Source organism: Agelaius phoeniceus, chromosome Z (genome assembly GCF_051311805.1).
Source record: "Agelaius phoeniceus isolate bAgePho1 chromosome Z, bAgePho1.hap1, whole genome shotgun sequence".
NCBI classification, from domain to species: domain Eukaryota; kingdom Metazoa; phylum Chordata; class Aves; order Passeriformes; family Icteridae; genus Agelaius; species Agelaius phoeniceus.
The window spans coordinates 11,235,332-11,256,887 of record NC_135303.1 but is presented as its reverse complement, the minus strand read 5'-3'; the positions used below and the strand labels follow the sequence as shown (position 1 = coordinate 11,256,887).

The following is a 21,556-nucleotide window of genomic DNA, read 5'->3' as shown; positions in this document are numbered from 1 at the left end:
ACCACCATATTCTCAACGTGTAAGTGCCAGTTGTGTGTGGTGCTGTCTTTAGTGCAAGGCAGAGCTGCAAGGTTTGGAGCAGCCAGCACTTTGCTGTTGCTGGCTGAGGATGCTGGGTGCTGGAGTCCTGCCAGGAGCTGGGGATTTCCTCCAGGCAGAGACCGCAGAACTTGGCCTTTGAGCTGTCATGTTGAGGCAGCAAAGGGCTGGTGCCTGTGGGAGAGCATCTGGCTGCTTGGCTCAGGGAAGCTCTATCGCTTGGCTTCTGCCGTGCTATGGCCAAGGGCAAAGGAGGGAGTGCTGGAGGTGCCAGGCCTTGGTTTGTTTGTTTTCCCTCTCTGGAAAGGCGTGTTTGGCTTGTGAAAGCGGTCGGCACTTTCCATGAGTAGTTCTTCACTTGTACAGTCTCTTTTGGGCCAGCTGTCTTTTGGCTTTTGATAAGCTGCAAGGGGAGGATTGTGTGGTCCATGCAGCTGTGGGGGCCCATTCTTGTCCCGCGTGGCCAAAGAAATAAAGTGCGGAGTCGCGAAGCTTTCTTGCGAGGCCAAAAGCAGAAGCGGCCAGTTTCTGTTGATGCATAGTTTGGTGCAGTCTGCAGCTTTGGCAAGTGCCTCTGAGCCTGCAGTGGGGGTGAAGCTGCAAGTCCTTGACTGCTGTCTTGTGTTGCTCAGAACAGGAAGGCCATCTTGCAATGGTGCCTGCTGTATCTGAAGTGAAATGAGCACCTTTGTGGCTGGGGAGCTGCGTGGGCCAAAAGGAGCCAGCGTTACTGCTGGCCTTGAGCCACTGAGGATGAGGCAGCGTGTGGCCAGGTGGCCAAGAAGGCCCAGGGCATGGTGGCCTGTGTCAGCAGCAGTGGGGCAGCAGGAGCAGGGCAGTGAGCGTGGCCCTGTGCTGGGCAGCACTGGGGCCACAGCTGCAGTGCTGGGTGCACTTGTGGGCCCCTGGGCAGCAGAAAGACCTTGAGGGGCTGCAGCGTGTGCACAGAAGGACAGGGGAGCTGGGCAAGGCGTTGCAGCACAAGGCCAGTGAGGAGGTGCTGAGGGAGCCTTAGCCTGGACAGTGGGAGGCTCTTGAGGGACCTTCAGGCAAACTTCCATCATTCCCTGCATGACAGTGCTCAGCACAAGGGCTGTTTCACACCAAAAATTCATCCCTCATTGCATCCAAGGGCTTTAGACACTGGAGTGGGTGACACTTCCATCTTGTGGTTTGTTGGCTCGTTGTTTTGCTAGCACGACAAGGGCCTGTTCATTTTCCTCTTTTTCCAGTAAGCAATGATGCTTCTGTACAATGTTTCCTGCCCTTTTGTAGCCCTGGATGGGATTGTGGTCCAGTTTGAGTTTTCTACGTCTGCAGCAGCAGTAGCAAAGGCGTTGCTGTCACTTTCCTAGTTTTCCATTTCAGTGCTTTCAAGCTCTAAAAGCTCCATTTGTCTAAGGTAACCTTGGCTTGCTGATGGCTTGCGGATGGCAGCCATGGAGGAAAATCAACTTCATATCCATCTAGAGTGGTGTTGAATTGTCCCATGATAATTTGGTGGTTGTGATTTAGAACCCCTCTGTCACTCTGAAATGTTATGATTTTTTCCTTAGAAGATGTTGTGGTAGATCTGAAAAGAAATGAGGTTCTACATGATAGGAAATGGCCTGTGCCTCATGCTCCTCTCTTGCCACAGATGACAGAAGCAAGAGCCGCCTCTCCCCTGACCCCCGCTGCTCCTGGAGAAGAAGCCAAAGAGGAGCAAACTGAGGTGGATGAGCGCCAGCCTCCATCAGTGGTCAGACCACCATATTCTCAACGTGTAAGTGCCAGTTGTGTGTGGTGCTGTCTTTAGTGCAAGGCAGAGCTGCAAGGTTTGGAGCAGCCAGCACTTTGCTGTTGCTGGCTGAGGATGCTGGGTGCTGGAGTCCTGCCAGGAGCTGGGGATTTCCTCCAGGCAGAGACCGCAGAACTTGGCCTTTGAGCTGTCATGTTGAGGCAGCAAAGGGCTGGTGCCTGTGGGAGAGCATCTGGCTGCTTGGCTCAGGGAAGCTCTATCGCTTGGCTTCTGCCGTGCTATGGCCAAGGGCAAAGGAGGGAGTGCTGGAGGTGCCAGGCCTTGGTTTGTTTGTTTTCCCTCTCTGGAAAGGCGTGTTTGGCTTGTGAAAGCGGTCGGCACTTTCCATGAGTAGTTCTTCACTTGTACAGTCTCTTTTGGGCCAGCTGTCTTTTGGCTTTTGATAAGCTGCAAGGGGAGGATTGTGTGGTCCATGCAGCTGTGGGGGCCCATTCTTGTCCCGCGTGGCCAAAGAAATAAAGTGCGGAGTCGCGAAGCTTTCTTGCGAGGCCAAAAGCAGAAGCGGCCAGTTTCTGTTGATGCATAGTTTGGTGCAGTCTGCAGCTTTGGCAAGTGCCTCTGAGCCTGCAGTGGGGGTGAAGCTGCAAGTCCTTGACTGCTGTCTTGTGTTGCTCAGAACAGGAAGGCCATCTTGCAATGGTGCCTGCTGTATCTGAAGTGAAATGAGCACCTTTGTGGCTGGGGAGCTGCGTGGGCCAAAAGGAGCCAGCGTTACTGCTGGCCTTGAGCCACTGAGGATGAGGCAGCGTGTGGCCAGGTGGCCAAGAAGGCCCAGGGCATGGTGGCCTGTGTCAGCAGCAGTGGGGCAGCAGGAGCAGGGCAGTGAGCGTGGCCCTGTGCTGGGCAGCACTGGGGCCACAGCTGCAGTGCTGGGTGCACTTGTGGGCCCCTGGGCAGCAGAAAGACCTTGAGGGGCTGCAGCGTGTGCACAGAAGGACAGGGGAGCTGGGCAAGGCGTTGCAGCACAAGGCCAGTGAGGAGGTGCTGAGGGAGCCTTAGCCTGGACAGTGGGAGGCTCTTGAGGGACCTTCAGGCAAACTTCCATCATTCCCTGCATGACAGTGCTCAGCACAAGGGCTGTTTCCCTGCCAAACATGCCATCGCTGCATCCAAGGGCTTTAGACACTGGAGTCGCTGACACTTCCCAACTTGTGGCTTGTGGGTTTCCTAGGAGGTGAAGGCCTGTTCATTTTCTCTTTTTCCAGCAAGCAAGGATGCTTCTGCGCAAACTTTCCTGTGCTTATAGGCACTGGGAGGGATTCTGAACCCTTTCTGGTTTTCCTTGTCTACTGCAGCAGTAGCAAAGGCCTTGCTGGCTCTTTCCTACTTTTCCATTTCAGAGTTTTCAAGAACCAAAAGCTGCCTTTTGCAGAGACAACCTTGCTTGCAAATGGTAGCCAGGGAGGAATATCGAATTCATAGCCTTATACTCTTCTATTGAATATGCCCATTTCAGTCTGGTTGGAGTCACTTTGAATGCCATTGCTAACAAAGTTGATGATTTCTCCTAAGAAGATGTGGCTGTTGATACGAAGAGAAATGGGGTTATAAGCGTTAGGTAACGGCCTGTCCCTATGATTCTCTCTTTGCCACAGGTGAGAAGAGCAAGAGCCATCTTTCCCCTGGCTCTCTCTCCTATTGCAGAAGAAGCCAGAGAGGAGGAAAATGAGAAAGATGACCACCGCCTTTGTCCAGCCGTGGTCACACCAGAACGTCCTCATCATTCCAAGAGAGTAAGTGCCCGTTGTGGGAGGCGCCATCTTTAGTGCAAGGCAGAGGTGCAACTTTCTGAGCTGCCAGCACTTGCTGTGTCTGGCCCAGGATGCTGAGTGCTGGAGTCCTGCAGGACGTAGCCATTTCCTGCAGGCAGTGAGAGCTAGAAATTGGCCTTTGACCTGTCCTGTTGGGCCAGTGTTAAACTCGCAGCTCCGGCGGAGCTTCTGGCTGCTTGGCTCAGGGAAGCTCCATCTCTGGGCTTCTGCGGTGTTATGGCCAAGGGCTCACGTGGTAGTGCTGGAGGTCAAAAGGCTTTCTTGCTTGCTTTTCCCTTTTTGGAAAGTTGTGTTTGGCTTGTGGAAGTGTTCTGCAGTTTTCTTGAGTCGTTCTTCACTTGTAAAATCACTGCTGGCCCAACTGCCTTTTGGCTTTTGAGAAGGTGCAAAGAGCAGAAGGGCTAAGTTTCTACTGATCTGTGTAGTGATGAAGTCTGCAGTTTTGGCAAGTGCATTGGAGCCCAGAGTGGGGGTGAAGCTGCAAGTCCTTGACTGCTGTCTTGTGTTGCTCAGAACAGGAAGGCCATCGTACAACGGTGCCTGCTGTATCTGAAGTGAAATGAGCACCTTTGTGGCTGGGGAGCTGCGTGGGCCAAAAGGAGCCAGGGTTACTGCTGGCCTTGAGCCACTGAAGATGAGGCAGCGTGTGGCCAGGTGGCCAAGAAGGCCCAGGGCATGGTGGCCTGTGTCAGCAGCAGTGGGGCAGCAGGAGCAGGGCAGTGAGCGTGGCCCTGTGCTGGGCAGCACTGGGGCCACAGCTGCAGTGCTGGGTGCACTTGTGGGCCCCTGGGCAGCAGAAAGTCCTTGAGGGGCTGCAGCGTGTGCACAGAAGGACAGGGGAGCTGGGCAAGGGGGTGCAGCACAAGGCCAGTGAGGAGGTGCTGAGGGAGCTTTAGCCTGGACAGTGGGAGGCTCTTGAGGGACCTTCAGGCAAACTTCCATCAATCCCTGCATGACAGTGCTCAGCACAAGGGCTGGTTCACACCAAAATTTATCCCCCCCGCATCCAAGGGCTTTAGACACCGGAGTAGCTGACACTTCCCAACTTGTGGTTTGTTGGTTTCTTAGGAGGTGAAGGCCTATTCATTTTCTCTTTTTCCAGCAAGCAGGGATGCTTCTGCACCATCTTTCCTGCTCTTATCAAACTCTTGAAGGCATTCTGCACCCTGTTTGCACCTTGATCCAGGTGGAGCTTTTGTGTTTCCAGGCCTTCATGCATGGCCTTAAAGATTACTTTGAGTTTCGCAGTGCCTGTGACTTTCTACAGTCCAGGGAATCAGTGTGTGTTGTGTTCGGGAATTTAGCAGGAGGTCAATGCCCTTGCATTCCAGCTGCTCCTCAGAGATCATAGCACTTGTGGGGAGTTGCTGGGCTTTATTTCTGTTTCCAGCCACTTTAGCACCATCAGTGTGCTTGAGTCCAAGAGAACTTACCCAAGCACAGACGCATAAAGAGTGCAGTTCCCAGTGCAATTCTCTGGGTCTGATCTCTTTCCATAAGGACCTACACACTCCAAATTCCCCAAGAGTGTGCTTTTCTGAAGCAACAGGGAGCAATCTCAGGAGAGCGGGAGTGTTCGGGGCACTGGCTACCAAGTTTTGATGTGTGCAGCAACAGAGAGGACAGTAAAGGGAGGTTATAGTAGTGAGATCTATCTGCCTGTATTCCTACCTATCTATCTATTTCTGTAACATTTCCATAATTGAATTTTCCTGGCTCTGGTCCAAAGCAGTTGGAGGTGTAAAGGTCACCTAATTCATCCCTCTCAGGAGAGGATTAGAGACATGTTCCCTTGACCGATTCTGAGCAGGCAGAGATGTTTCCCCCTCCAGATATGTTGGTTTTTCCCTTTAGAGTTGTTTTCCTCCTCCAGCCTCTTGTGCCCTCAAGTCCTCACTTAATTTGTAGATTTCTGCCTGTCCTAAAGAGGTGAAACAATTCCATGTTTAGGTGGTGTTTGGTGACTCTGGTCATACATGCCATGCCATACGTGACACATGGTTTCCTTCACTGGCATCCCCAGGGCTGTGTAAGTGCATTCGTTAATGGGGCCTTAGGAGAGTCTCTGTTTCTGCTGGTCAGAATTCTCAGCTGACAAAAGAGGGAGAAGAAACACCTTGGTCCTCTTCCACATACTGAGGTGGCCATAGAGGCTCTGTGACCTCCATCAAAGATCTTTGCACACATTCTTATCTCCTGAATGACCAGGATTTCTTACAAGAGTATAGATGTCAGGTATGCAGGAATGCTGGTGCAGGCCTGAAATGAACTTGAACTGCAGAAGTGTCTCTCACAAGATCTGAGCTCACCCAGGAAGCCACCTGCAGAGCCAGGATGGAGCTGTGGGAGAGGGTGGGGTGTCAGTCACTACTGAAAGACAAACAGGACATGGCAGAAGCAGAGGGAGGCCCTCAGCAGACCCTTGAGAAATGCCACATCTTCCCTGTCAGCTGCCTGAGAGGCTGTTGGAGCTTCAGTCCCAGATGGCCCCTGATTGTAGGGCCAGGGTCACTTTGGAATCTGTGCCTCCCCTCAAACAGAGAATGACCCAGCAGAGCAGCAGCACAGTGCTTTGGGAACGTGTGAGCCCAGCAGTCTTTGAGTCTTGGCCCACAAAGGTCGCGTGGGAAGTTGAAACCCATCTTCTCTTGCTTTCTGTGCAGGTGCTTCTAGAGAAAGGGCAGGAGCAGATTGCTTCATCAGAGATGCCATGGCAGACTCAGGGAGAGCTGTTCCCAGGCCGAGAGCAGGAAGAGCAGCTCAGGCAGCAGGTGGAAGAGCCACAGGAGAATGGCCAGGTAAGCCTGACTGGCCAGGGGACAGAGGGAAGGGCAGGAAGAGGGGCATAAACCAGAGCTCGTGGGACTGAGGAGGCCAGGAGTCCCACAGGCACTGGAAGCACAGAGCCTTGGAATCTGCAGAGATCAGCCCTGGGACAGGAGGTTTGCAATGGAAGCAGAGGAGGGAAGCAGAAAGAAGGGGCTGAATAAATGTGATTTTGAGGCTGCAAGACGAAAAAAGCTGAGTCTGATGGCAGCTCCCAGTCACTTGCTCTGCATTTGTGTGTACAGAACATCAAAGCAGAGCCACAAGCAGAGCTGCCCGAAGCTCAGAGTGCCATCATGGCAGTGAAGAGGAGGAACAAGGAAGACATGAGTAGAATTCAAGAGGATAATCTCCATCAGCAGAGGAGCGATCAACAAAACCAGGTGAGTGAAAGAGTGGCAGGCACTCCACTCATGAAATATCCTCTCCCTTCTCCTTTACAGTCTATCAAGGGACACGTGCAGGCAGAGCTGCAGGACTCTGAGGCTAGCAACAAGGTAAGGGAGAAGAGGCTGGAGGAAGAAATGAAAATCATCAGAGAGAAACTTTATCGCCTCCCTCAGGCTCTAGAAGTGAGTGAAAGAGGGATGCAGTCACTGCAGTCACCAAGCTGGTGGTTTCTGCCCTTCTTGCCTTTCCACTCAGAGCAGCAGGGAGTGGGGTGATGCCTCTGATCCTGCTGTAGTGTGTATCACAGTCACTTTGAAGGACATTTCCTGGTGTGCTGAATCTCAACTGCTGCCCTGGACAGTGAAACTTGTCCTTTGGCCTTTTGGCCAGCAGTCATCCAAGTTGATTCCTGCTGGCCTGTTCCTGCTCTCCTTGTTTCTTGAGGTGTTTTTACAGTGGAATGTGGTGACCCAGCTGGAGGATTGGAACAAGCTGTCTATATCCCTTGTCAGTCTGTTCTTTGCCTTTCCTCACAGTTGATGACTCCTGGCTGACAGGGACAAGCTGGAGTCTCTGACTGCTTTGTTCTGTTTGACTTGAGGTGCAAGTGTTGACGTCTCACCGGGCAGCCTGCGAAGACTTCCAGCAAATGTCTGGCAATGAAGAGCCCCAAGTTTGGAGTGAGGCACAGGAACAGTGCCCACCAGAAATGCTCCAAGTGCAGCACATCCTGGGCTCTGAACCTGCTGCCGCAGCAGCATCATCTCGAGGAAGCCTTTCTGTCAAACCTGGAAGCTCAAGCTGGGGCAGTTCCTTCATCTCCCTGGAACAGGAGACTGAGGAGAAGTACCTGGAGATGCTGGGTATGTCTGGGGGATTTCTTGTCTGAGGGACAGTGTGTTGTGTGCAGGTGTCAGCAGAGCTATACCAGATGCTCTTCCTGAGTTTGGTGTCACAGGGCCATTTAGGACTCCCCAGAGGAAGTGCTGTGCTCCGAGGCAGCGAGAGAGCGCTCTGGGTGTTCCTGCTGCCTCTGAGGGCACCTTGGACTGGCTTGGGTTTGCCTGAGCTTCCCTCTCCACTAAAGGCTGAAGCAAGGATTGTTCTTGGATCAGCAGAAGGCTGTGACCTAGCAAATGATCTAGGCAAATCCTGTGTGCTAGTGGCCACACTAAACAGAATTTTTAGCTTCCTAAATTCTCCTTAGACTCCTGACTTCCAACCAGTCATCAGAGCAAAAACACTTCACAGAAATGGACTGCTTTTGGAGTTTTGTCTTTTTGGTTGGGGATTTTTTTTTTTTGGGGGGGGGGGGGGGTGTTTTTGTGTTTATTTTTTGTAGGGGCCTTTTGGTTTTTTGTTTCTGTGGGGTTTTTTGTTGTGTTTTGGGTTTTTTTGGTTGATGGTTTGTGGGGTTTTTTTGGTGGAGTTGGTTTTTCTCCATCCTGAAAGAGCCCTTCTGCCCCACATCTTACTGATGGCATTTTTATGACTGTTACTGTTACCACTACTGCATCTGCATTATATTTTCATGAGAATGCTATCTTTTTGTCAAAGAGAACTACTTTGAAAGAACATCAGGTTACAGGACAAATAGAGAGCACGAGGTGTTTTCCATGTGCCCCCAAAGAAAAAAGCAATACTTTTAGAACAACTTTTATTTAATCTTCTAGTTTTACGCTTATCAAGATGTGTCCAAGAGACACATCCAAGTGGCATGATCAGATAAAACTGTACTGCAGGCATTTCTCAGGAGAGAGCCTCCAGCCCAGCCATGGTATATTCTTTAGATCCATGGGTATTTTTCCATACCTGATTCCCACTCTTTCCCATGACTGTTAGAATCCTAGCCATTGGCCCAAGCCCTACTCACATCAGTCCCTAGGAAAACATATCAAGTCCTTTGTGATTCTGCAGCACAACCCAATGAATCTGCTTCTTGCCCGGAACAGCTGCCAGTGCTGTGCTCTCAGATAAGACCTGGTGGGGCTGAGACCAGAGCCCGGTGGATTCTGTGTCTACCATCACCTGTTGGGACCAAAAGGGCATTGATCCACGCCTTGGTGGGGCTGATCTCAAAGCCCATCCTGTTGTGTCCTGAATGGGGGCAACAGCTTGTAAGGGGCTCAGGCTCACTCTGGCTTCTTCCCATCAGTGCCTGTCAGTGCTCATGCTTGGGCTTTGCCAGCCTTGTTGTGCTGGCTGCCCTGTCCCTGAGGGCTGGAGGGACTGCAGAGGCTGGAGCCTTCCTTAGCTGGGAGAGGGGCATCTTTGAGCTCAGCCTGCTCATAAACAGGTGAGGGTCCTGATGCTGAAAGTCCTGTCGGAATCGATTATAGCATGAGCTGCTCTGGTTTACAAATGGGAAGGAATTCTTTTGGCAAATTGCTGAAAGGTGGAGAAGATTTCCTTCTCTCCTGGAAATGCATCTCCCTGTGCTTTCTTTCCTGTCAAGAGAACTCTTCAAAGGACTGTACAAAATCAGTCTCTGTGCCAGCCATCTGTACTGCAGGGCTGCCTGTCCTGTTGCTGTTGCTGTTGTGGTTGTTGTTACCCAGCTGAGCACAAAGGGCTCAGAGCCCCAGAGAGTGGGGCTGCCTTTTATATCTCCTGAAAGCTGCGATCTCTGCTTTCAAGTTAGCATCCTGCATTTTATTTCCCTTAGGGAGAATGGTCAACCAGGAAAATCCCATGATGAAATACACTGAACTGGAACATATTGGCAGCGGGTGAGTCCAACCGCAGTTACTCCTGCACAACCATGGGCCAGGTGTTTTTCTGGTGGAATGTCTATCCAGCGTGAAGTCAGGCAAGCTGCAAAGATGTTCACACACTGGGGATAGATTGTCCCATCTCTCAGTGCTTCTCAGAATTTGTGAGTGTGCTCAGAAGGCATTGTTAGCGACATCTCCATGTTGCCAAGGTCTTGCCTCCATCAAGGAACAGGACCTGGAAGATCTCCTTGTCTCTCAAGTGTGGGACAGCTCTGTGTTAATTTCTTTAGCATTTTTGGATGTCTCAAAATCATACTGGCACACTAATGATAAAAGAAGAAACTTGCTTGCCTGAAAGAGCAACCTACCCCCATCAAAGCTTTAAGATAACAGTTGCCAGGAACATTTCTTTCCCCTGGTTTGCAGAAGGAAAGTCTCTGTGGTCAGGATAGGAACCACACAGTTTAGAAAGTGAAACCCAAGAGGAAAGACTAAACTCCCTTTAGAAGTTGAACCCCAGTGCTTCAGGAACAGGCCCAGTGCCCATGCACTTGAGAGGAAAATGCATCATCTGCCTTCTGGCAGAGCCCTCCTGCATCCTCTGCAGGTTTTGACACTTCCAGCAGAGATCTCCTGTGTGGGCTGGCTTTCACTCTAGGAGCTAAACAGCTTCTCCTTTCTCTGCTTCTGTTTTGTTTCTAGGGGTTTTGGACATGTGGTCAGAGCACTCAACAGTGCCACAGGAGGAGAGGTAAATGTCAACAGGCCCTGCAAACTCTGCTGCTCTTGAGGGGCTTTCCCCTCTGGTGTGAGCTGTGGCTGGAGCTTTGAGTAGAGCTGTGCTGAAAAGGCACAAGAAGCACAGACTGGTGCCAGCCTGCAAAATACATTTGGGACTTTGTCCTCCTCAGCTGCCGGAAGGAAGGCACAGAGGGCAGCGGTTCCTTTCAGAGAAGGACGCGCTCACTCGCTCTCCATTGCTAAAACAAAGGTGGTGCCTTCGAGCACCTCACTGCTCTTTGGGGCTACAGCTTCAGAGTCCTGAATTCTCATTTCTGGCTGCCAGCAAATACATCTGAAAGTTCCTGGTAGTTCCTTAGCCACCTGCAGTGCAGCACTTGGGAACTGCACATAGGGAGAGATCTGTAAGGTGCCCTAAAAGCCCTGCCCATAGGCCAAGATGGATCCACAGAGTATTAAGGCATGGATTACTTCTTCTGAATCCCATCCAAAGCAGCAGAGAGTGTGGTCAGAGGTTTGTGGGTGATAGCTGAGACACCACTGTTACCAAGTGGTCAAGGCAAAATGTCAGTGGCCCCACGTGTGCTATAACTGGCCCCCAGGGAGCAGAGAAATGGGCTGTTGGAATGTCAGTTCCTCATGACTGCAGTGCCTCATCACAAGGCAGTTTGGCACAGCTCAGCTGTGTCATTGCAAAATCACTTGCTCCATGTGCGTTGTGGTCTCGTGCCACCAACTTCTCGAGTTACTGATTTTCAATGTCATTTTAGGTGGCCATAAAGAAAATAAATCTCCAAGGACTGGGGAGGAAGGAACTAACTGTTAATGAAATCGTGATCATGAAGAGGTATAGGAGTTCCAGTGTTGTGAATTATTTAGACAGGTGAGAGGTCATGGTCTTGTCCCATCAATGGGCATTTACATACAGCAAACATGAGAGGTTAAAACCCCACTTTGATTAGTGGCAGAAAGTAGAGCTGTTAATTTTTATTTATTCATATTTCTCTACTCATCTCCAATGGATGAGAAGAGAGTGCATCTTGTCTGCATGAGTTTTCCCTGCCACTCATCGTTTGAAAATTATTCCAAACTTATTCAAAACCTGGATCAACTGTATCTTCCTAAGTCAATAGCCTCAAAGTACACTGCCTCCACATTTTTTCAGGATTGATTTTTTCAAGTTTCTTAAATGCTGATGGACCATCCTAAAGTGGATTTCCCTTAGATTGTTGCCCCTCTTTGCCATTGCTGTGCCATTGCTGTGCATGCCAGGAAGACGAGGTGCTTATTTCCAGAAACACCATGCCTGACAGGTTTTTACCTGGGCTGTTACTAAACTGCATTTTTCACTTGCTGGCCATCTAAGATTTCTTTTTCACAGCTGTGTCTTTCTCCTCCAGAACTGCACAGACTGCAGATTGTCTATTCCTTTGATTCTGTCTTAGTCACAAAGGCACCTGGAAACAAGAAACCTGGAGGCAAAAAGTCAAGCTAGCCATGCTTGTTTATCTCCATGCCCTTGTTTCCTTCTTTCAGCTACCTTCTGGGTGAGGAACTCTGGCTGGTTATGGAGTACATGGATGGAGGCGCCCTCAGTGATGTCATCCACAAGACCTGCCTGTCTGAAGACCACATTGCAGCCATCAGTCGGGAGGTCAGCAATCCCATCTGTGCTTCTGAGGGCTTGGGCAGGATTGTCTGGGAACAGGGGCTCAGAACAGGAGTGATTTCCTGTTCCAAGCTTTGTTTCTGTGTGGCTGGTATGCTATGGGCAAGTAAAAGCACCTCAAGTGAAAGGCCTGCCAGTGCCCCTGCACTCCCTGTACTCAGTGCCAGTACTCTTATCTCCTGCTGTTGTACTCTCGCTCTGTCTCTTGTATTTGCTGTTCTCCATCTTGCCTCGCTAAACTTTTGCCTATCTTCACTGCATTCCTTGCCTGTAAAAGCAAAGGTGCTGGTGGCAGGATTTGAAACAAACAGCAAAGAAAAAAGAGAGACTCATTTCTCTCAGTCCTCAGCTAAAAAGGATAGGAGTGCAGCCCAAATGCTCTTTGCTTCTGAGCACATGCACTGCAGCAGCAGTCATTCTGGCTGGTTTGCAGGGGACAGCCTACAACAGCAGGTGCTGTTGCTCTTTCAAAAGCTGACGTGCCTTTCCTCAGAAAGGACCTGCTCTGCAAGTGTTGGAGCAGCAAGCTCTTCCTCTCAGTGGCCATTACTGTTCTGCCATTACTCCCCATTCCCCTGGAGAGGGAATCTTTTAGATTCTTTGTTTCCTTTCTTGTGTGATGAAATCCCATCACTCATTTTTCCCTTCTCTTTCTGTATTCTCTCTCAGTGCCTGCAAGGACTGGATTTTCTTCATTCAAACGATGTGATCCACCGAGATGTGAAGAGCGACAACATCCTTCTCAGAACTGACGGTTCTGTCAAGCTGAGTCAGTATATTCTTGGTTATGTGCAGCATTCCAGGGATGTGGGTGTGGGGCTGCTTTGCGTGACTGCCAGCTCCCCAAAAATGGTGCTGGTGGCAGCGCAGGGACACCCGCTGTGAGCTGAGGGCACAGTTGCAACGTGCACAGAGGTAGGACAAGGAACAAGCAGTCAAGGGTGGCCTTGCTCTGTGTGTGTCCCTTCCAGAGGGAGGGAGCTACAAGTCTAAAGTTTCCAAAGAACAAAAGCCACTGCTGGAGGCAGTGTAAAAAATGGGGGAATTTTTTAAGTCGCCAATGCCAGGAGATTCAACAGCACATTTTCAAACTTCTACTGGGGAATTCTTTTGTACGTTTTCCTAATTGCACAGAATTGAAATAAAACCAGTATTTTGCTTTCTCCTCAGCTGATTTTGGCCTCTCTACTCAGCTCACCCCTGAGCAGAGCAGACCGTGCTTGGTAGCCGGGACTCCTTGGTGGATGGCACCTGAAGTGGTGACAGGTCAACCATATGGCCCCAAAGTGGATGTATGGTCTTTTGGAATTGTGGGGATTGAAATGTTAGAAAAAGAACCTCCTTACTGGGACCAAAGTCATACCTCGGTAAGGAGCAAATACTCACTCATCCCACTGCCTTTCTCGCCTGTCCCATGTCCTGTGTGCCATTGGACAAAATCCCATCGCCATCTGCTGGAACTACTTCCATCAAGTTTCCCTCTATTCCACTACTTTCCCTCCTAAAAATGTCCCTGCAACACATCAGCATCTGCTGTAGATTTGGATACATCAGTGGTCGAACTCAAGCCTTACCATATGCAAACAAACTCCATTCTCAGGCAACACTTTCCCTTGGGTTATTAGTGGTTCCAGTTCTTTTGTCTGTGGAGATGGCCCCAGTAACAGGAAACAAGCACCTTAGAACTGCTGTTATCTTTCCATAAATGAAGGAAGGAAACCCAAACCCAACAAAGTTTCTAAAACTGTGGTCTTTAGAGAGGAACCTAACCCCCTCTGCAGTTTCTTCTCACTGGGAAACATGCCTGAAACCTGGGCATGAGGGTGTAAAGGCCACAGAGTCTTTTCTGCTTCTTGTGCAGTGCTGCTGCACTGCATTTAGTGACCGTGTTTCTCTCCTAGCCCAAGGCCCGTTCTCTGCATCACCAAGCCAGAGCCTGGTGATGTGGAGAGCCAGCCAAAAGCTCCTGCTTGTTTCCTGGCACTTTCTGGGATGGGCCTACCATTAATGTATTGACTTGAGTAGCCAAATGAGCAGAGGGTGACCACAGGGATGGCACCTCTCCTCCTCTGACCCTGATAGTTTTTCTTTTGCTGCAAAATGGGAGGGAAGCTGAAATTTTCAGACTGCTGAGAGACAGAGCTGCAGGTGGCTCCTGTGTGGCCAAGCAGGCATTTTCATCCCAATACATTTGTGCAGGCATCTTAATGTGTCTGTGTTGAAGATGAGATTGTAAATGTTTGTTTCCTTCTCTGGGGATTAACTGATGGATTTCCTTTCTTTCCTTCCAAGTCCCATTGTTTTCAAGAACAGCACAAAAAGCTTGATGAGTTTTGTTCTATGGCATGTGTGCTTAAAGGACCAACAAGCACTGCAGAGATGCCTTTCATGTACTAACCCTTGAAATTAGTTTGTATAGCACAGCTTCCAAAAAGCCTCTCAAGCTGGTGTGAATCCTCAGAGAAGCAAATGTGCATTTGTTGATGTAGTTCCCACTAACTAGGTCAGTCAATCAAATCAGCTGCCAAGGCAAGATCTGCGGGATGGTGGAAAAGCTGTGGCTGCATCGGGGTTTGGGTTTTTGGTTGGTAAAGGAAAGTCATCTCTGGGTCTTTGCAAGGGCAGAAACTGCCACTGAAGAACAGAGGTTAAACAAAGGGATCTGGGAGAGCCTTAGAGATGTGAAAGCAGCAGGTGGAGCCTCGTGGTTTTTTTTTTTCTCCAGGCTCGACGCCTGATAGCCACAGTAGGGACCCCAAAACTGCGGCAGCCCAAGCTCCTCTCAGCTTTGCTGCGTGACTTCCTGAGCTGCTGCCTGCAGACAGATGAGGAGCAGCGCTGGTCTGCCAAGGAGCTCCTGCAGGTAAAATGTGAAGGGGCTGCAGGTGAAACAGGCTCTGAGGGATGGGCTCCTCCTCCACTCAAGTTCAAGGCATCAGATGAGCCCCCTTCCTCCTCACCTCCACTCTTGGTGCTCTTCAAATGAAAATGGTGAGGAATCCTAGACTGGGCTGGGCTGGCAGGGCCCTGTAAAAGGTCCTGTGGTGCAAGTGTCCTGCAATGAGCAGGGACATCTTTAAAGAAATCAGGTTGCTCAGAGCCCTTTGCCACTTGACCTGGAATGGCTCCAGGGATGGGGCACCTACAAGCTCTTGGGGCAAGCTGTGCCAGGGTTGCACCATGCTCCGAGTAAACAAGTTCTTAGACCTACTCTGACTTGATCCCCATTTTGTTTAAAAATATTCACCCACATCCTATTGTAACTGGCCCTGTTAAAAAAGATGTCCCCCACTTTCTTCAAAACCACTCTGAAGTCTTGAAAAGCAACAGTAAAATCTCCTTCGGGCCTGTTCTTCACAAAACTGAATAACTCCACCTCTCTCCTCATTTCCTGAGAGGAGAGCTGCTCTGTTTTCTGTTTCTGTCGCCCTCTTTTGTAATTTGGTGGGGTGTTCAATTTTATCTAACAGCAAAAGAATTGAAGTAGAGCAATGCAGGGTACAGAGACATGAAATGGTGGTGGAGGAACCCAAGGAAGCCAGTCCCAGCTGAGCAGTCAGAGATTTGGCTGTGGGCAGGAGAGGCTTTGGGGGGCTCACTGGGAGCCTCGGAGGGGCCCTGGTTTGTACCCCCCAGCCCACCCTTAGAGGTTTCTGGCACACAAACAGGGACAGCTGGGAGGGACTTGTCCCAGCCCCATCTGCTGCCTGGCACGCTCAAGCAGATGGGAACTGTGCCAGGGTTACTGCCAGGTTGTGTGGCAGAGAGGGAACTGCAGGGCCCAGTGCCACTGGGCTGGCCCTGCTGGGAAGGAGGGTGCCATCCAGCACACGAGGGGCAGGGCATGGAAAGGCAGACACTGCTCTGTCTCCCTGTGGGAATCAGCACAGTGCCTGTCTTGCAAAGACAGGGACCTATATGAGTCATTGGAGTTTCCTGAAAAGAAGAAACTCCAAGGACAGAAAGCACCATTTCTACAGCACTGGCAGGGCAAAAATCTCAGCAAGATGAAGACACCTGGATAAATGGATGAGTGGGATTCTGGGCCAGGTTTGCCTGTGATGGCAAAGTCCTGCACATAAAGATGGAGCTGTAGATGGTCCCATTGGTCCTCTTCCCGCATCCTTCTAGAAGCCAGAGGAATCCTGTGAAGCACTGAGCTTGGAAAGTCATGGTTCCTTGGTTTTTGTTGATTTGGTTTCTTTCCCTTTGGGCAGCATCCATTTGTAAGATTTGCTGAGCCTGCGTCCAGCCTGGTGCCACTGATTGTTTCAGTGAAGAAGAGGAAGGAGACAAGAATGTGACAATCACATCAGGATCATTTATTCCTCAACCTTCTTAGAGTAGGACTGTAGGTTAGGAATAGGATTAGGATTAGGATTAGGATTAGGATTAGGATTAGGATTAGGACTAGGACTGGGATTAGGATTAGGATTAGGATTAAGGTTAGGGTTAGAGTAGGATTGTGTAATAGGACTGCAGAGTAGGATTGGAAATTAATAAAGTTTCTGAAACCACAACTTGCCTTGAAGATTCCCTTCCTTCTCACTCTGCAAATAAACTCGAGAATTCCATCTGAATTGTCTGTTGTTTCTTAAAGGTGGAAAGTGACACAGTGTCTTTGGCATGGTGTGAGAGTGGGGAAGGATCTTCTCCATTCATCCTCTCCAGACCACACTGCCTTTGGAATATGGCGCGCTGGTCTGTTTTTGGCCAGCTTTGGTACTTCTATTTGAGGCAGAAAGGGCAATGGCATTTGAAGGCAAAAGCAAAGGAGGAATGAGGCAGGCCAAACATCTTGTGCAGATGCAGGCGTTCAGCTGTGACTGGAGAGCATTGGGGTTCCTGCCACTTGGATTTGGATCCCTAGGTGCAATGTCTTTGTCTGGAGGAGAGCCTTGCTCAAGTGAGAAAGCAGAAAGATCAGAGAGGGTGCTCGGCAAGGTCTCCTGAGGTGCAGAGCTGTGAGCGCCTGTGAGGTGAGAGCGGGCCCGGCCTTGCCCAGGCTGGAGCCCCAGCAGAGCCCAGGCAGAGGCGGGAGCAGGCTGAGCCCCGGCAGAGGCAGGCTGGAAGGAGGCCCTTGGAGCTGCCAGAGGCAGCAGCCGGGCCCTGGGTGCCTGTTCCTGGGAGCGGGCGAATCCTGCGCTCTCAGAGCCCAGGTGGCAGCTGGCTGCTGCCGAGGGGAAGCGCAGCCGTGCTGGGCACAGCCCAGCCTGGAGGCATTGGCCGTCTGGAGTGTGCCCAGGAGCAGAGAAAGGCCAAGGGCAGCCGAGGGACGCTGGGCTGGCTCAGGATTCCTCCTCTTCTGCCGGCTGCCCTGCAACTCCTGGCCAAGGTCAGCAGTGTGTGCAGCACTCTGGGCACGGGGGCAGGGAGCCGGGCTGCTCGGCAGGCTGGAGCACAGGGCAGCCTCCTTCAGGCCCGGCACTTCTGTCAGGGCAAGCGAGGCCAGCGTGAGGCAGGGACAGCTTGGCAGGGCACGTCTGCAGGAGCCAGCGCCTCACGCAGCTCTGGCAGGAAGCACCTGCAATCCTGCAGTTCTGCACTGAGCCAGAGCAAAGGTGTGAGATGCAGAGTGTTTGGCAGAAATATTCAGGCCCACCAGGCCAGCCTGCTTTGTGCTCTCTGGCACACAGCAAGCGCTGTGCAATGCAGCTCTGAGCTGCTGGGAGAGAGGCAGTCGGGGATGTGCCTCAGGCTTGTGTTTGAGGAGTGAACTGATTTGGAAGGGAGGAGAATAATTTCAGTAGGCAATCTGTGTTTTCTTTATTCCTTTCTGAAAGACAGATACAATGTGGCTTCATTAAGCAAAAGCACAGCTTTTTTTTTTTTTTCTCCTGCATTTTAGTATGACAACCCAGGCAAGCCCTTCAAAACCGCAACTGAAGCATTTCCCACCCAGTGAGCATAAAAAAAACCCAAACCCCCCTCCCCCCATCTTTCTATTGTAGATCTTGACATTTTGGGCTGGTCCTGCAAAGGATGAAGCTGCCTTTAAGGCCTGAAGCACCTTCTTGTCTTGCCAGCAAGGACACAGATACTTGAGCAGTTCTGGAATCAGGCTATGAGTTTGTTTGCTTTTGGCTTCTCGTGTTGTTGCAGCCCCTCTGTGCAAATTACCATGCGAGCTGATTGAGCCTTGCTCACTCTGTCCCTCCCAGTGTCTCGGCAGAGGCAGCAGATGGAAGTCTCTTCTGCTGGAAAGGGAACCTATTTGCAATGGTGTAGTGATCCCAAAGTCCATACAGTACCACACCAAAGGATTAGGCCCTTCACTCTTCAAAAGCTTGTTACTGATCCTGCCTAAGGTGGTTCTACTGAGTATCAGCCAGGGCTCACACCTCTATTGCAGGGCTGTTCTTCTTCTCAGTAATCATCGCTCAGCTGTCTCTCACTGACATATTGCTGACTGAAGACCTGTCTCTTCCATATCCCCTATGAAAAGACCTTACCTTAGAGTCTCAAATTTAGCATGCATGCGTGTGTGAAAAAAACCCCACAAACCTTTAGGAAAATCAAGACATTAAAGCAGATTTCATTGATCAAACCCACAGCAACTGCATTAAAATGTGGGTCTATGAGCCTTTCTTCAAAATTTTTCTTAATCATAGCTCTAGAGTAATTTTTGAGAGATAAGTATGCTGCCCCTAACAAGCCCAGATGACTTAGCAAGGGGTAATTAGTCATCCATTAAGCATTCCAGCAGTTGCATAGCATTTTATTCTGATAACTGATCCCTGGATATTGCAACCAGCTTGTGATTTGTGTCTGCCCACTTCTTTTCCATGTTCTGAGCCAAGAGCAATAGTATCCTTGTGAGTGCACCTGAACACATTTGACAGTGACACCTCATCCTATTGCCTATATTCTCCCACAGAAGATTCCTTGCTCTTTTTTCTCTGCCACCAATGGGGATCTGCAGTCCCTGCCCGGCACTGCTCCTTGTGGCTTGTCAAGGCAGAGGTGATGCTCTGGTGCACCTGGCGCAGGTGAGCCTCGGGCCCGGGCAGGGACCGATGCTCCGAGCTGCCGCGGATACGGCGGCGAAGGCGAGCGGTGCCGAGGCCTCGCTGGGAAGCCGAGCGGCGCCCGTGGCGCTGCCTCCCCGGGCAGGGCTGTGCTCTCAGCGCCGCCGGGGCTGCCGAGCAGCGCTTTCCACGCGCCTGCGGCTCCGGAGCCAGCCCCGCAGCCGCGCTCTCCTGAACCGCACTGACCCGCGCCCATTCTCGGCCCGGCTGCAGGACTCCCTGATTCCGGGCTCTCCGGCTTCCCGGTCTGCCTGCAGGAGCCTCCTCTCCCGAACTCCCGCCGCTGGGCTCTCTTCTCCCACATCTTTCCCCTCTTTCCCAGGCCCTCTCCACTCTACTCCAGATCTCCCCCCTGTTCTCAGGTTCTCCCCCGTCTCCTGGTTTCTCCCTCCTCTCTCGGGTTTTCCCCAGTCCCGAGCTACCCCTTGTCCCAAGCTCCTCCCGCTCCCAGGCTGTAGCCAGTGCTTTTATTCGTCTCCCTGGATCTGCCCTTCTCCCAATTACTCCTCCCTCTTCCAGGATCTACCCCTTCTCCCAAGGCTCTCTCCTCTTTCTCCGGCTCTACCCTCTTGGAAGGCAACCCACCCTTTCCCAGGGATCTCACCCCCCCTCTCCTGTGATCTCCCCTACTCCCAGGCTCGTCCCCCTCTCTTGGGATTTTCCCCCTCCTCCCAGCACCTCTCCGCTCTCCTGCTCACTCCTCCCTCTGCCAGGTCTCTCTCCCCTCTGCCGGGATCTCCGCCCATTCCCGGAGTGCCCCATCCCCCGGCCCCTCACCGCCCGTCCCTCACCGCCTCGGCTGGGCCGCTCCGGGGCCGTGCTTGGAGCGCAGCGGGGCTGGGCCGGGGCCGTGTCAGCTCCGCGGTGGGGGCTCCTCCGGCCTCGCTCCAGACACAAGGAGCTCCGACCTGTGCTCGCTTTGTACCTTCAAGACTGCCGGATGCCTTGCAGTGAAGCTGGAGTGCCCGGGCTATTCTGGTCGCTTCTTGTCCTCAGCTCAGCAGTGTTATAAATGATCAATCGAAAGCCAAATTATCAAAAATGCAAAAAGATTTATCTTTTTCTGTCACCAAAATACGATCCTCAAAACCACCACAGCCAAAGAGACAGCATCAAGCCTCGGATCGGCGCTCGGTGAACCTGGATCTCACCTCTATCGCATCGGACCCCCCTTGTTCATGAGAGCCGCTTCTTGCGGGGATATTTTATACAGTTTATTATGCCTGAGGCAAAGGAGTCCAAGTTTCTTTTGTAACTTTTCATAGTTGGTTCTTTCACTGTGCAGAGCTGGACAATCGCCATTTCCTGGTCGACAGCCAGCATTGATCAAATCCAAGAAGTCGCGTATTCACATGCATCTTTCTGGCGACTTTGGCTATCTTGATCGATGTTATCAACAGGGCAATGATCGATGATCGCTCTTAGGTGTCTTCCGATGGCTCGGGATAACAGTGATCATCACTGGGTGCGTCTATTCATGAGCTAACTGCCGATTGTTCTCCTGCCACCTTCAGGAACTTCAGAATTTGAATAGACGTCCGCCTCTCTGGCTGCTTGTGGTCTGAGACTCGTTTGGATTTTGCAATCTTTATAAAATACATCCTTTTATAGCATCAATTATTTCTAACATATATTACAGCAGGAAGATGGTTCAAGCATGGGTGTGAGGGATGTGTGTGCAGTTTGTGTCCTTGAGTCCCTGTGTGTTGGAGTTTGATGTGTTCACTCTGGCAGTAAATTCTTGGGTATCATGATTATGAGCCTGGATTTACCCAGGCTTTTAAGTGAAGAGAACATGGAGACATTTTTCTGTGCAGTTCCTAGAAAACAGGTATATTTTCCGTGGAGGTTCTGTCCTATTTTGATTTGTCTTGGAGGAGCTTGTGGGTTTATTTGCTGCTGGAGTAGTTACTGAATATGAATAATTTTGAGTAACTAGAAGAAAACACTACCTCACAAAAAAGGATGCTCACTTTTAAAATTTCAGAGGTTTATTATAAAATACAAGACTAAATAAAGAAAAATTGCACCAGTGAAAGTATGGAATCAAAGTGCCATGTGCTTGTTTACACAGTGGCTGCTCCGCCTTTTCTACCCCTGTGGTTACATCACTAACCCTGGCCCTTCCCAAAGTCGCTCTGTCAACTCTTTTTTACCATCCATTGGTGGAGGCTACTTTCTTGCGCCTTGATTGGAGGTCAGGTGGTGTCACAGCCGCGCCTGCTAGCAACAAGCTTTTCCCATCTCCTGCAAGGGGCACAGTGTACTCATCCTCCCTTTGAAGCAAAGTAGAAATTTTCCAGGGTAGAAATCCATTTTGATTTAGGTGAAATGTACATTTTTGAGTTGAGTCTGTGGTTAGAAAACATAGCTATTGCTATTTAGCCTGACTGCAAAACCTAGGCTCAGAGAAACTGCTTCAATGAAGGACAGAGATAAGGGGTGGGGGGGGAGACAGAGCGTGATAGCGAGAGACAGAGAGACTGCTGTGAGAGCCGGTCAACCTGACCTAGGAATTCTTCCTGATAAAGAAAAGCTAGCGGCAAATGTCATGCGAAATTCTTAAAAATGAATAT

General features: G+C 50.8%; 1 protein-coding gene across 1 annotated transcript in view; it reads left to right on the top strand.

Annotated features, from left to right (window-relative positions):
- The window catches only part of LOC129133693 (serine/threonine-protein kinase PAK 3-like), a 35,121-nt gene extending 18,865 nt beyond the window's left edge, over positions 1 to 16,256 (top strand). The window contains exons 3-12 of the mRNA XM_077172147.1: positions 3,436 to 3,573; positions 6,276 to 6,410; positions 6,684 to 6,821; positions 6,882 to 6,935; positions 11,054 to 11,166; positions 11,820 to 11,937; positions 12,622 to 12,721; positions 13,123 to 13,319; positions 14,678 to 14,815; positions 16,170 to 16,256. Of these exons, the coding sequence (XP_077028262.1) occupies positions 3,436 to 3,573; positions 6,276 to 6,410; positions 6,684 to 6,821; positions 6,882 to 6,935; positions 11,054 to 11,166; positions 11,820 to 11,937; positions 12,622 to 12,721; positions 13,123 to 13,319; positions 14,678 to 14,815; positions 16,170 to 16,256 (1,218 nt within the window). The remainder of the gene's footprint in view (positions 1 to 3,435; positions 3,574 to 6,275; positions 6,411 to 6,683; positions 6,822 to 6,881; positions 6,936 to 11,053; positions 11,167 to 11,819; positions 11,938 to 12,621; positions 12,722 to 13,122; positions 13,320 to 14,677; positions 14,816 to 16,169) is intronic.
- The last annotated feature ends 5,300 nt before the right edge of the window (positions 16,257 to 21,556 follow it).